Genomic DNA, 15,812 nt, shown 5'->3' on the forward strand with positions numbered 1-15,812 from the left:
AATTAGATTGGAAGTTCTGAATGGAGATACAGGGAGGGGTTGCAATTTTGAATAAGTTGGTCAGAGTAGGGCTTATTTGAGCAGGTGATATGCAACCAAAGAGTTGAAGGAGGTGAGAAAGTGAGTCCTGCAAATATCTGAGGGAAAAGCCAAGGCTAAGGTCTTGAGGCAAGAACATGCCTGATGTGCTTAAAACAGTGACAAAGCCATATCCAAGTAGAGGTGTATAATGGACAGATGGATATATGAGTCTAGAGAAGAGAGATGTGTAGGCTTAAGATAAAAAATTAAGATCATCAGCTTTAGAGGGTATTTGAAGTCATAAGATTGGATGAGATTCCTAAGGAAGTGAGGTCCACGGACTGAACTCTGTAGCACTCCCCTGTTGAGATTTGGAGAGTAGAAGAGAAATCTGCAAAGATGACTCAGAAGGAACTGCCAGAGAGACAGGAAGAAAACTAAGACAGCACAGTGTCATGGACGCCAAGTGAAGAAAGTGGTTCTAGGAGGAGGAATGAGTGATCAACTGCATTAAATTCCACTAACAGATTAAGTAAGACAAGAAGTGAGAACTGACCACTGAATTTAGCAATGTGGAGGTCACCAGTGAGCTTAACAAGAGCAATTTTCACAAGGTGATATAGGTCAGAGTATGAATGAAGTAGGTTTAAGAGAGAATGAGAGGAGAAGAATTAGAGACAGTGAGTTTAGAAGTTTCCAGAATTTTTGCTGGTAAGGGAAGCAAAGAAAGGGGTGGTAACTGGCGGTAGAAGTGAGATTAATGCAGGCTCATTTTTTCTTTTAAGATGGGAGAAATAATAGCATGCTGATGGGAACGATCTAGTAGAGAGCAGAGAGCTGAAGATGTAAAAGAGGTAAGGGAGACCTGCTATTGATACATCCTTGAATAGGCAAGAATGGGCACAAGGGGAGGGGCTGAGAGTTGGACTGTAGGCAATCAAACCACAGTGAAAAGAGGGAAATCAGAGTATAAGGAAATAGTTGCTGGTGGATGGGTAGACATGGTAAAAGAGTTCTCTTTTGAGTGGCTGAATTTTCTCAGTGAAATAAGCAGCAAAGTAATCAGCTATAAGTGAGGGTAATAGACAAGGAATTATAATGGAAGAGGAAGCATGAAAAAATCATCTTAGAAATCATCCTGGATTGTGCTACTCCAAGGTCCTGTGCTGTTCTGCAAACTGTTAATGGTCCACAATAAACAATTTAGCAACACAGAAATTGAGAATTGTGCCTGGTGTGATCAGTGGATTCATCTCATTGTACAGCACACTCTCCATGAACATGTACAATTTTTGTAATTCTATTCCTTATTTTCCTATGTATGATTATTATTGAACTGTAATTTCATTTTTGTTCAATCTAATAAAAAATTTGGACTTAGATTTTTGTCTTTTTAAAACTTCATTTTTCTTCACAATTCATATTATTGTATTTTATTGTTCATGATGAGGTAGGGAAAAACTTGGTCCTTTACCACGCATAGACTGAGAAGCACTAGTCCAGTAGAGTTGGAAAGCAACTGGACTAGGAAATGTTTTGTGATTGCCAAGCAGCATTAGAGGCTCACATGAGATTTGGAAACATTAGTTTAAAGACTGTCAGCAGGGTGGAGTGATTTTCTCCAGACACATTATGCTGCATGGAAGCAGGGCAGGATAGATGAGGAGCAGGATTTAACTGACCTATCACATTGCCAAGCGAGTATGATGATGCAAAAAAGGGCAAGGAAATAGTATGCAAAGATGAAAATGACTGACCATGGAATTAAAGCTGGGAGAAGAGGGAAGAGAGGGTATCAGAGGTATGAGGGGCAGAAAAGGTGACAAGATCAATGGCCCATAGGTCCCAAAGGATTGAAAAATTGTTGGAAAAAGGGATGAGCTAGAAAGATATGAGGTCAGACAGTAAGATGCACACAATTGAGAATATTGAGAAGTTGTAGCAATGAGGCAGGGTAGAGGAAGAGATTCTTGGAGGAGAGGAGTTCAAGGAACTTAGAGTCAGTGTGTTGAAAGAATCATCTCTGCAGATATTGGAATCATCACAAGTTAAGGCTGGAGTAGTGCTGGAAATAATGATAATGAGCCAGAAGCTAAAATCAACAAGAAATGACGGGGGCCGGGGGTGGGGCTGGAAGATGACTACAACATGGGACTCAGAGTCTGGGCTTTATAGGGAAAATGAGGGAGAAGAGACAGGAAGCAGCCATGAAAGGAGAAGGATGCCTACTGTAGGCAGCATGGTATGAAGGCTGTGGGAAAAAAACAGCCATCACTTGACAGGACTTCACAGATGACAGTGTCCTCAGGAAAGCTACAGGTTCTCACGAGACCAAGAAGTTAAGGAACTGCTTCAGAAAAGGGGTGGAAGAAACAGCTGATTTGGTTGATGATGGACTGTGAGTTGCAGAGGGCAAAGGGTTTCAAAAGGTGGGAAAGGAGAAAAGAGGATATACAGAGCGATATGTAGACGAGAAAATGAGGGGTTCCCCAGGTGTCTAGGGCTAATCTTGATGGCTGGCATAAAAAGCGATAAAGTACATAAGAAATTGTTTTAGAAATCATTCATCATGGACAGTTATTTTATGGGACTAAAGGGAGCCCAAGCCTGGATTACTCAATTGATCAGTATTATTTAATCCATGCATTATATCTTGGTTCTAGATAAGGAATGCTCTTGACCTTATGCTATCTATCTTTAGGCTATTTAATTTCTTACATTACTAATTGAATAAAATGTAGGTAAGGGCAAAAAGATGGCAGATGATATGTTCATATCACTCCTTATTAACAGCTCTGATAAAAGACTGCTGACAGAGTCGATTGGTTTAAATGCACATGTTAAATTATCTGTCTATTCAAATTGGATAATTAGAAATATTCTATACTAATATTCACTCTACCAATTTTTATTATGTATCTACTTAATAGAAACAAAGCAACATGTACTATACTGTTCCAGAAAGGGCTCACCTTTATTGAATTATTTTAATAAAATTAAGTTTAATTATATTACAATACTGGAAAAGGGTCATGGGTAGGGAGATGGTAACAAAAGTAAGGGACATTTTTCAATGGTTGGAGAAAAAGAATAACCAAGTTCATAGAGGGCACATTAGCCAGGTCCTTGCAAGTAAGAATTGCCTATGAAAATAAAAGAAGAAACTGAAATTGCTTTATTGCTATGACCTTGCCTTTACGATGTTAAAGAATGGTAAGTAAGAGAAGAGATGCAAAAGAAAAGGGACAGAGGGGGAGGAGAGAGAGAAGAGAAAAGGGAGGTAGAGATCCACAGACTAGAATTAAGAAATGTGTTTTCTGCGCACTGCTTCCTCTGAACTAACTTTTCCAGAGGGATGGCTTATGAAATTGATATTCTACCTACAGTTTTCTAGTTATTTATATATATTTTTGGCAATTAATCTTTCTCCTTCATCGAATGAGATCTCTTCTTCTCCTTCCCTCCCATTATCCCTCTTCTTGTCAAGATCATACTAATTTTTTTATGTTGTGGAGTAGGATGGTTTTTTGGCCTTACCAAGTCACCTATCCAATACATCACCAATAAGCAAATGAATTATTTGGATGTGGAAGGATTTGTACACTGTAATAGTTTGAGGAGTAAAGTAGTAATAGTATATGATAAGTTCAAGGGTTTTTTCACTTAGAGGGACAGAAAGTTTACCTAGAACTAGATGTCTGTAATAATTATATTCTGTCTGCCTCTCCAGATCTACTCTCTGCCCTTCTCTCCCTTGCTGTGCTTCAGGAAACAAATCTCTACAGAACACATCAAAAGCAATCTTTTCCTTTGGCTTCAAGTTAGGTTTGGCCAGTAGGTAACACTGGCAAGAAGTCAGAAAGCAGGAAAGAGACCTGGTGTGTCTGTTCTCCCTTGCTTCCTCCCTGCTGGCCATTTTTGTTTTGGTAGAGGCTGTTCTTTTGTGTATAGCCATAGCAACTGTTATGCAGTCCTTTCATGCAACTACAGTTCTCTGGGTTCCAGAAACATTGCTCCCTTCCCTTGCCCTGAAGGTCTAGGGTGACAACTGCTTTCTGCTGTTGCCAGTTCATGGGTACTTTATCCCCCTCTGATGGGTCCCCTATGCTGCCCATGACTCTGTATAGTCCCTTCATTAAACCGCTTTCAATTAATCTGCTTACTATGCTATTTGTTACTTGCGAGGAGCTAGACTGATATAATTTCCAATAGCCTCTCTGGACCACTTTCAGGGCCAGGTCTACACAATCCAACCCATTCTCATTCCAAATTACTCAACTCAATATCTCTTTCACTATTCCTTACTGAAAATCCAGCCCTGTTTTGTTGATGTCACGCCTTTGCGGCAATAACGTATCATCATGATGACATCAGCAGTCCCTTAGACCCACTTAGAGTGTGTCCTTCATAAAGTCTCCATTTTCATAAATGCAACTCATCAAGATGCAAATAAAAACTAGATTATTTCAGGAATTTGGTCAGAAAAGGGAAGTAGCTTTCCTCGTAATATCCACCTCACCTCCTTTTCCTTGTTGAGCAACACCAGCTGGCTGTCTGTAAGGATGCAGTACTTCCGCTCCCATGTTGTTGTGTCGGTGTAGGGTGACTGGCCACAAGACAGACGATGGGTAGGTGGCCCTTTCACATCTGTGTGACAAACACAAAAAACAAAAGTGACAAATCATTGCCATATTTGGTAAACTTGTAGTTCAAATGTAAGATTCTTCAAAATCAAAGTAAGGAGGTCTAAACATAAATCTAAATGGTAAACTGAAAACTTAAATTCCTCTGACGAAAATAAAAAGTTATATACAGAGGGAAAATTTTGCCCCATAGTCCGCAGAAAAGAGGGCTGAGACACTAGGAAGAATTGTTAGTACAAACTTGACATAGTAATCACCACTGTGCATGCACTAAAATAATGGGAGGTCACTTCAGAGCAAAACTAGTATCATTCAAAAGAAAGAGGTGGGCGTGACTCAGAGACAAGAACAAAAGATAGACAATCTTTAGGAAGAAGATGATATTGCATGTACACTCAAGAGTGCTGCTGATCCAGTACTGAAGGAGTGAGTTATTGGCAGCCTATGTCTTCAAAATAACTTTATTTCTAGTCAGTTGTAAGATTTAGAAATGGTTAAACTACAGCATCATATTACCACTAGAGGCCAGTAAGATCTTAAAAACATAGAAGGCAATTTCCTCAAGGAAAGATCTAAACATATTACCATCATGTCTCTTAAAGGTGGAGGCACACAATCAAAGTTAAATGTTTCAACTCTTCTAAACGTCTCATTTCCTGTTACTTTAGTTTTTTTTCTTTTATTAAGGTATAATTGATGTGTAACATTATACTAGTTTCAAGTGTACAATGTAATGATTCAATATTTGTATACACTGCAAAATAATGACCCCAATAAGTCTAATTACCATCTGTCACCATAAAAAGTTACAAAAAAAATTTTTTTTCTTCTGATGAGAACTTTCTAAGATTTATTCTCTTGGTAACTTTCAAATATACACCACAATATTATAATCACCATGCTACAGTTGACATCCCCATGACTTGTAAGTGGAAATTTGTACCTCTTAAAACCTTTCACCCCCTCACCCACCACCCCTTCCTCTTGGAAATCACCATTCTGTTCTCTGAATCTCTGAGTTTTGTTTTGTTTGTTTGTTTTGGTTTTTAGATTCCACATATAAGTGAGGTCATACAGTATTAGTTTTCCTCTGTCTGACTTATTTCATTTAGCATAATACCCTCAAGGTCCATCCATGTTGTCGTAAATGACAAGATTTCATTTCTTTCAATGGCTGAGTAGTATTCTATTTATCCACCAATGGACACTTAGGTTGTTTCCATATCTTGGCTACTGTATGTATCTTTTCCAATTAGTGTTTTCATGTTCTTTGGATAACACCCAGAAATGAAATTGTTGGATTGAATGGTAGTTCCATTTTAATTTTTTGAGGAACCTCTATACTGTTTTCCATAGTGGCTGCACCAATTTACATTCCCACCAGCAGTGCACGAGGCTTCCCTTTTCTCTACATCCTTGCCAACACTTGCTATTTCTTGTCTTTTTGATAATAGCCATTCTAACAGGTGTGAGTGATATCTCATTGTGGTTTTGATTTGCATTTCCCTGATGATTAGGGAAGTTCAACACCTTATATACTTCTTGTCCATCTATATGTTTTCTTTGGAAAAATGTCTATTCAGATCCTCTGCCCATTTTTTAATCAGACTGTTTTGGGTGTTTGTTTGTTTTGCTGAGTTGTATGAGTTCTTCATATATTTTGGATATTAACTCCTTATCAGATATATGATTTGCAAATATTTTCTCCAGTTCAGAAGGCTGCCATTTCATTGATGGTTTCCTTTGCTGTACAGAAGCTTTTTAGTTTGATATAGTCCTACTTGTTTATTTTTGCTTTTTTTACCTTTGCTTTAGGGGTCAGATCCAAAAAAATCAATTAAAAACTCTTTAATATGATCTGTTTGTTCATTTGGCCTGTTGAAAAACTTGGAACATAATTTAACCATAAGTACACATTAGATCCATTGAGTAAGGCTTTTATGACAGTTCAGTATATATTAAAAGTTCTTTATGGGGCTTCCCTGGTGGCGCAGTGGTTGAGAGTCCGCCTGCCGATGCAGGGGGCGCGGGTTCGTGCCCCGGTCCGGGAGGATCCCACATGCTGTGGAGCAGCTGGGCCCGTGAGCCATGGCCGCTGGGCCTGCGCGTCCGGAGCCTGTGCTCCGCAACGGGAGAGGCCACAACAGTGAGAGGCCGCGTACCGCCAAAAAAAAAAGTTCTTTAGCCATGAAGGACTAATTCCTCTCAGGAATATACTGCAGGAAACAGTAAAATACATTACTTATTACTATTAATTATTACACTAGAGGAGCACCTCAAACTGAAGAAATTAGAAAACAAACACCCATGAGTGCAGGAGAGTTGTAATAATAAATAAGCACATTTTACCTATTAGGTGAGAATCTTCATTACTATTACTTTCTAAGGACTTTTAGTCTTTTTATCACAGGATGATAGGTATTCCTGGTATTGACTGACTTCAAGGAAATTCAAATGATTTCCTAGATGTTTTTATGCTATAATTATTCAAATATGCATACCTATAGCTGGAGATCTGTAGAAAGTAAAGAAGTTAGTACTTAGGGCATTAGGCATATGTCTCTTTTCTTGCATCCCCTTATGTGCCCAAGATTATCTTCAGTGCTCCTTCTGGCTTAACTTCTTTGCTCTCTAAAAGTCTATCTAAACTTGTTGCTCTGCACGCTTGGGGAACTTATCAACTACCCTCCAAAATAACTCAAAATTCAAGAACTAATAACATTACCAGGGCTTGGCTTGACATGTTACTAATTCTTAGAAGTTCACTGTTTTTCCTTTTTCCCCTTGTTTTTCCACTTCTATCTCCTCTGAACCTCGCACAACCAGTACATGCTGCATCCATAGCTTTTCCATTCTACGCCAACTCTCTCATCACGCGGGCCTCTCACTGTTGCGGCCTCTCCCTTTGCGGAGCACAGGCTCCGGACGCGCAGGCTCAGCGGCCATGGCTCACAGGCCCAGCCGCTCCGCGGCATGTGGGATCTTTCCAGACCAGGTCATGAACCCGTGTCCCCTGCATCAGCAGGCGGACTCCCAACCACTGTGCCACCAGGAAGCCCCCTTAACTCTTTTATTTCAAGCATTTAAATTAATTTAAAGTTTTCTTTATATGTCAAATTTTCCTAAAATTATCACAAAAAGCTTTAAAGGAACTGACTCAATCATTTTTGACACAGATAAAAGATTCTTGCCTGAACTTAAAAGCCATGTCAAAGCTGATTTTCTTCACATGATTTGGATAAACAAATGCGTTAGATTTTTACCACAGTGTAGGCCTATTTTTAGAGTCGAATACAAAGACCACTTCAACAGAGAGGGATGCACCTACTTCATGTAGAAACGTGGTGGTTTTGTGGCCTAGACAAGTTTTCATTCAAATGACTAACCTTCTTATGTAAGTTGGCCGTGGGTGACCTAAACTGCCCCCTGCAATTTAATCTGAATAGTAATCTTATGATCCACACTGAGCAAGAAGACATTGACAGACTCTGTCCATAAAATTAGAATATAGGAAACTGTATTACAGCAGGAAACCCAGTTTTCCTGACAAAATATAAATCTGCATCAGCACTGAATTTAAGAAAACCTAAATTATCTTCCCTGTGTCATCCTGAGTTAATTCTCTTACAGTCTCCCTTAATGCTCTCCCCTTCTCCAACTGCAGCTTTGTTCCTAGTTTCTTCATGGTATTGTGAAATGAGACAATGTCTCATAAAGCATATTGGGGACCCCAAATTACTCCTCTCCAAGGCTAAAGGTAGAATGAAATAGGGAGCAATACTTCTATATTTTACATTTTTCTGTCAGTCTAAATTATGAGGTTGATTAGCCACATTATAAATTTTATAGTTTCACATTTTTTTCTACTCTCTATTATCCATATTTTGATCATTTTATAAGAGTGCATAAAAGGAAGAAAACAAGAAAGAAGTTAGAATAAGTAGGATTTTTTTGGTTCTTTTTAGCATTTCTGGATTAAGGTTTGAAGGGCACTTTAAGTAACAATTTAAATAATTTTTTTAAACCTATAAATTTAATTTATTCATTCTATCTTGTCCTCATTTCCATGGCTAAATGAAGGTTTAATAGTACACTTGTAAAGCCTGTTTACTGAGACTATATTAACAGGACAAACTCAGATTATTGCCGTATTTCACTTTACCAATTCTACCAGTCCTCCCCTCCCTCCCTCCTTTCCTCCCTCCCACCCTCTTTCTCTCCTACTCTGGTGACACACTTCTAATTTCTGACTTGCAATTACATTTAGTATCTAAAATTCACTACAGAATATGATAACTACCTTAGAATTACAAATAAGAATCTTAATAGCAAAACTGGAAAAAAATTTTATATTTGCGCTGTCCCATTCCTATAAGGATACTAAGGATATTGGATGCTGGCCTTATTACAAAAATTGAATAATTTTAGAAACATTAAAAAGAATCAGTGGTTACTCAATGAATCCCATTGGAGAGTGCTTCTTTGAGACTGGATATTACCATGTAGACTAGTAATTATCAAAATTTTTTGATCTCATGATCCCTTTAGACTTTTAAAATTGAGATTTTGTTTCTCTTTGTTTTCAAAGAGATTTTGTTTATGTGGGTTATATTTATCAATATTTACCATATTAGAAATTAAAACTGAGAAATTTTTAAAATATTTACTCATTTAACAACAATAACAAACCTACTGCATGTTAACATAAATAACACATTTTTGATGAAATGCAACTATTTTCCAAACAAAACAAAATAATTAGTGAGAGGAGTGACACTGAAGTTTTGCAAATCTCTTTAAAATCTGGCTGAATAGAAGACAGCTGGGTTCTTGTATCTGTTTCAACTTTTAATCTCTTGCTTTATGTTGTTTTGGTTGAAGTATAAGTAGAAAATCTAGACTCACACAGATATATAGTTGGAAAAGGGAAGAGTATTTTTTTTTTAAATTTATTTAGTTTTGGCTGTGTTGGGTCTTTGTTTCTGTGCGAGGGCTTTCTCTAGTTGCGGTGAGCAGGGGCCACTCTTCATCGCGGTACGCGGGCCTCCCACTGTCGCGGCTTCTCTTGTTGTGGAGCAGAAGCTCCAGACGTGCAGGCTCAGTAGTTGTGGCTCACGGGCCTAGTTGCTCCGCGGCATGTGGGATCTTCCCAGACCAGGGCTCAAACCCGTGTCTCCTGCATTGGCAGGCAGATTCTCAACCACTGCGCCACCAGGGAAGCCCAGGAAAGAGTATTTTAATAGCATTTTCAGGTAACTGTGCCTCACCTTTTCTAATACTATAACAAAAACTGGCAAGCAGTTGCTCCTTAAAAGTAAGTAAATTGTGGAATTTGACACCACTTCAATAAACTTTTCATACTCTGTTAAGTTAAAAATCATTGGTCTACCTTGCCCTTTGAATGGATCTTTTTACCCATATGCATGACTTTGGGGCACTCTGCACTGATCATATAGGAAAAAACGGTTCACTTAGTTTTGCAGATCTTCCAAACATTGACACTTTTCATTACATAATATCAAAAAATCACACTCATTAATCTTCAGAAAGTCTTGGTCATCAGAAAAGTCTATAAGTACTGGGAAGCTGTCAAGCTCCATGTGGCAGATTCAAGTTTTCCAAAATACTGATCTTTGTTTTGGATCTTAAATTTTATCATCGTCAATAAATACTGTTGTTTTTTTCCCCTTAAGAGACAGGTTTGTGTCTTTTTTTTCCAGAAAATGGATCACTTGTGGCTAGTCAGGAAATCCCCTATGCTCACCATCACCCTTTTTAAGAGAACAGAAGACAAGCAGGAGATAACATATGACTCTTCTTTCTGGTGAATTATTTCCTTTAGCCTAAGGTTTGCAAACAGCTCTTCTGCTGCCTTACTCTCAGTCTCAGCAGCACCAGGGGCTAAGCACAGGGGTTATTCTAACTCTGCTCCATCACACTTAACTGAAAACAACGTAATAAGTTCCTTAAAGGCATGACTGACTTAATATTCTTTATCAACTATTCCTTGATAAAGGTAACACTTTTCTTTGCAGAAGAACTAATTTTAGTTTGGGAAGCCATTCCTATGATGGTTCCACCTTGCTTCTCCCTTCCACATCACTAGTACACAGTTTGCATTGCACCTTATCACTTGTGCCATGCAACAGCAGGCAGAGCAGATCATTTCGTTTTCTTTCACTTTTTAGATACGCATTAGAAGAAATAAGTCCCATAATTGCCACATTGGGCCAAGCACAGCTAAAGCAACTATATGGCTTGGGTAACTGAATGGAATGTTATGAATGATGCCATGTTAAGATGACAAATGGCAGTCAATCACAGCTTGCTCTTCAATCCTAATAGACAACTCACATCTACAGTTCATACTCTTATCTAAACAGAAAATACTCAAAATAAAATAATTCATTTATATACTCATCCTTAGAAGGAAAAAAAGGGGGTCTATTGCAAGTTTTCTTAAACAGTCAAGCACTGTGCAAATATAAGAAAAGTGTAAGAAAATATAAGTCTGCCACTTAAAACATAACCATGGTGTTGTATAAATGATCAAAACTCAAGATCCTTTTTGTAGCTCATGTTCCTGTTACTGGTAGAAAAACAAACTATACTAAGAATTAATCTCAAACACTATGTAATACTCAATCTTCTTGTTATATTTAGTACCTCTTCCTATATTAATATATCCCCCATGCCTGCCTCTTTTTGAATTGAATCTCATCACTTTCCTTTAGGGGCAGCTGCTGTGGGGAAAGAAGTAGAGCTTTTAAAAGAATGTGATTCTTAGAGGAGAAAGGGAAAAAAAAGTAAATAGCTTACCACTATTGAGAGATCAGTTTCTAGGGTTTTCACAATTGGTTATACTGCCAATACTGTGTCATTATCTCACTATAGCGGAGTAGAAGAAGGCAGACTGCATTAAAAAATAAAACTTATCAAGAGTTTGGCAGCATTAAAAAATTTTTTAATAGCTCTACCTCTCTCCACAGTATCAAATGGAATAGAACACAGACCTAAATTTGCATCTTTTCTGAATTGTGACCTGTTTGAACCACAAATCACTGAGCTTACAGTGAAAATTATCAAGGAGATAATATGTGCAGGCTTCTCTAAAGAATCCTATCAGTCACTCACTGCTAAGTCACCAAGCCAATTCAGTCAGCTAGGTCCTGACACAACTCAGCTGACTTACATGAGAGGTGAAAAACCTTTCCTGTTATCAAAAAAACCAATGACCTCAAATGAGTAAGGGGAAACAAACAACTAAAATATGAGACTATAAAGCAGTAAAAGGAAGCATTTCACATTTTCTCTTCAATACAATCAACACAAATAGAACGTACATCCCTCCTATCTAAATCTAGTCCATTTCTGAAAATGTGCTGGATGGCAAATTTTCACATAACGGAGACTATATTCTGATTTTAAGTGGAAAAAGAATAATTCAGTTCAAGCCCATCTAAAACTCCCAATTAATTTCCCCCAATATTAAGTATTCTTAAGCCCCCCTATACAATCCACCAAAAATTTCTAAATTAAAACTAAACTTATAAAATCATTTAATATTTAATAAACTTGTTAGTGAATACATTTGCACATATATACGGTATTGGATACAAGTTACATCTTCCTTTTTTACTGCAAACGTGTTCTATAATGTAAAGAAACAATTATCTGTTAAAGATGCATAATGAATGCAAATAGCACAACAAAATTAAATTAACTATGAGTTTTCAAAAACTAACATCACTTTCATAATTTTATTTTTTCTCACAAATAGGTAAAAATCATATGTATAATACATCGGAACATGTGCACAGCCAAGTTTATATCTTTTAACTTTTTGTCTTTTGTCTCTCAGCCTTTATCATTTCCTAACATAAGAGCTTTTCTAATCCTCCTAGGCTCACCTACTTTTCACAGGCTTTTCCATTATCTTAAAAGATAATTGGAGCTTCCCTGGTGGCACAGTGATTAAGAATCTGCCTGACAATACAGGGGACACGGGTTCGGGCCCTGGTCCAGGAAGATCCCACATGCCACAGAGCAACTAAACCCATGCGCCACAACTACTGAGCCTGCGCTCTAGAGCCCGCGAGCCACAACTACTGAAGACCGTATGCCACGACTACTGAAGCCTGCGTGCCTAGAGCCCGTGCTCCGCAACAAGAGAAGCCACCACAATGAGAAGCATGCACTTCGCAACGAAGAGTAGCCCCCGCTCACCGCACCTAGAGAAAGCCTGTGCGCAGCAACAAAGACCCAACGCAGCCAAAAATAAATAAATTTTTTTATTTAAATAAATAAATAAATAAATAAAGATATTTTTAAAAAAAGATAATTTAGATTGCATGAAACCTTTAAACAACATTATCACGAAACACAATCCTGTTGTGAAAACAACGGATTCACGGACAATAGTCTACTCCATATTCTCTCACTCAGATTAACATGCAACTTAATGTTTTTGGCCGGAACATACATGCAAGTTTCTTTCAATGATATTTCAATGTGAATAGTCAATTTTAAGTTAAAAATTTCCAAGAGATCGTAGCAAATATTTAAATGGTGAGAGTTCAGATATCGAGGGATACATTTCACATTATAGACAGTAAAGAGAAAAAAAAGAATATAGGGAAGCAAATAATGATGAGAATCAAGTGAGAGAAGAAATTTAAAAAATAAAGGTCAACAGGATAAGAAATGCATAGAAGAGGAAGAAGGAGACCCTTTGGGAAACAAATCAGAGTTGAAAGATCTTGAAGGTCAGTAAATCACACTTCCTCAATTCATAGATTAATAAAATGAGGCTCAGAGATATAAAATTACTTGTTCAAAGTGACACATCTAGCACAGTTATCTTAGAATTTAGTCTGATATATCTTGATCCTAGGAAGGAAAGGAAGCCCCCAAAATGTTTTAACAGGAGAGTGACACCGCTGATTTGCATTTGTGTGAAGAGGTGAATGGGGGTTTCATTTACTGAGACTTGAGGATATTGGGGGGGGAAGGGTAAGCTGTGACAAAGTGAGAGAGTGGCATGGACATATATACACTACCAAACGTAAAATAGATAGCTAGTGGGAAGCAGCCACATAGCACAGGGAGATCAGCTCGGTGCTTTGTGACCACCTAGAGGGGTGGGATAGGGAGGGTGGGAGGGAGGGAGACTCGAGAGGGAAGAGATATGGGAACATATATATATGTATAACTGATTCACTTTGTTATAAAGCAGAAACTAACACACAATTGTAAAGCAATTATACTCCAATAAAGATGTTAAAAAAAAAGAATTCTGGAAGAAGATTAGGTTTGAGGGAGCAGCTGATGAATTTAGTTTGGTTCACATCAGGAAAAAAAAAAAATCAGTCAAAAGCTAGGATCTGTCTATCTAGGTCTAAGACTTCTAACCTTGGCCTACAAAAGAACCCGGAATTACTTCAAGAGGTCCACAAATGCCTTATTCAAATTTCATTTCAAGAAATACATGGCAGCTACTAGGATAAAATGGCAGACTGAACATATAATTTCAGTCCTTCTCAAAACCCCACTGAAACTACAGTAAAGATAAATTTATATTTATATGTAGAGACAGTGACGATAACCCACAACGACAGAGAAAACGGAGAGAGGAAATAAGTAAAAATTTTAGAAGCTATAAAGAATACATTCAAGTGTTAACTGACTTAACCAGACCTGAGAAAATTGAATCCTGAGATAAGAGTGAGAAAATGTAAGAACCAACCCAATTTATACTAGAGAATCCTCAAAAAGTTCAGGGATAGGCCAGCACTAGGTACCTCTCAATGGGGAGAAGGGGTGGTCTAAAACAAGAACTGGGTAAAACTGATTTAAGAATGAGAGTCCCCACAAACATAGAAAATAAACTTATGGTTACCAAAGGGGAAAGGGGGGGGCGGTGAGCAGGGGTAGAAATTAGGAATTTGGGAGTAACATATACACATGACTGTATATAAAACAGATAAACAACAAGGACCTACTGTTTAGCACAGGGAACTATATCAATATTTTGTAATAACCTATATGGGAAAAGAATCTGAAAAAGAATATATATATAATATGTAAATATATGTATAATCACTTTGCTGTATACCTGAAACTAACACACTATAAATCAACTATACTTCAATTAAAAAAAAAGATGAATCAGAGTCCCAAGATTCTCTCTCTGACTATTTAATGGGTAACTATCTCCCCAACCCAGGTAAAAGAACAGAGGTTTGCTTGCTTGGAAGGGTAAAATAAGGGGTGGACTAAAGGATGACTGTCACAGTTGAGAAGAGCATCCTGGAAATGTTCAAGGAATGCTTAGAAGTGCTTCCTCCAAAGTTCTCTTCACCCCCCATTTGACTCTCATAACAGGCAGATAGACTTGTACTCACCAGGCAGGCAATTAGAAGAGCACTCTTTGGGAATCCGATCAGCTCAAGAGGAAAGAACCAAAGATACTAACCAAAGGGGCTCTCCCAACAAACAGCCACCCAGATCACCTTACGATAAAGCCCTCAGTGGACAAGGCCCAACCTCATACTCAGATCTTCCAGGCAATTTTCTTATAATCCATTCTTAATCTGAATCAGACAAACAAGGATTACCAGAGATCAGAGGAAAGCCTCTAGCATGAGAAAACAGAGGTCAAAACAAACAGAAAAAGGCAACTTGAAGGAGATACAAGTGATATAGGAGGAAAAAACCAAACAGCCACCATTATCCTCAAAGAGACATGAGAAGTAATGGCATCCATGAAACAAAAACAGGATACCTTTCATAAAAAACAACATTCATAGAACTAAAAAGAGCTCCTGATATTAAAAACATGATAGAAAAAAATATAAAACAAAATTCAACAGTACAAGTGGAAGATAAGGTTCAGAAAATAATCCCAGAAAGCAGAACAAAAAGACAAAGAGATGGAAAAGAAAAAAGGAATATTGAATAATGATTTTTAAATATATACATAGATAGATAACTATGATAAGGAAGTTGGGATGACTGTATATGACAGCTTAATCCTCACCTATCATAATAGAAAATCAACAAAAAGCTCTAAAATTGACGAATAAAAATGCAGTAGTATATGCATATTGTTCAGAATAAAGAGATGTATAAATGCCAGAATAAAAACTA

The 15,812-nt window shown here is 37.7% G+C and overlaps 1 protein-coding gene across 4 annotated transcripts in view; it reads right to left on the reverse strand.

Annotated features, from left to right (window-relative positions):
• RASAL2 (RAS protein activator like 2) overlaps positions 1-15,812 on the reverse strand; it is a 379,074-nt gene that overhangs the window by 190,451 nt on the left and 172,811 nt on the right. For all 4 annotated transcript variants that reach the window (XM_060132692.1, XM_060132664.1, XM_060132683.1 and 1 more), the window contains exon 2: positions 4,541-4,668. In XM_060132692.1, coding sequence (XP_059988675.1) covers positions 4,541-4,668 — 128 coding nt within the window. The remainder of the gene's footprint in view (positions 1-4,540; positions 4,669-15,812) is intronic.

Source organism: Lagenorhynchus albirostris, chromosome 2, assembly GCF_949774975.1.
Source record: "Lagenorhynchus albirostris chromosome 2, mLagAlb1.1, whole genome shotgun sequence".
NCBI classification, from domain to species: domain Eukaryota; kingdom Metazoa; phylum Chordata; class Mammalia; order Artiodactyla; family Delphinidae; genus Lagenorhynchus; species Lagenorhynchus albirostris.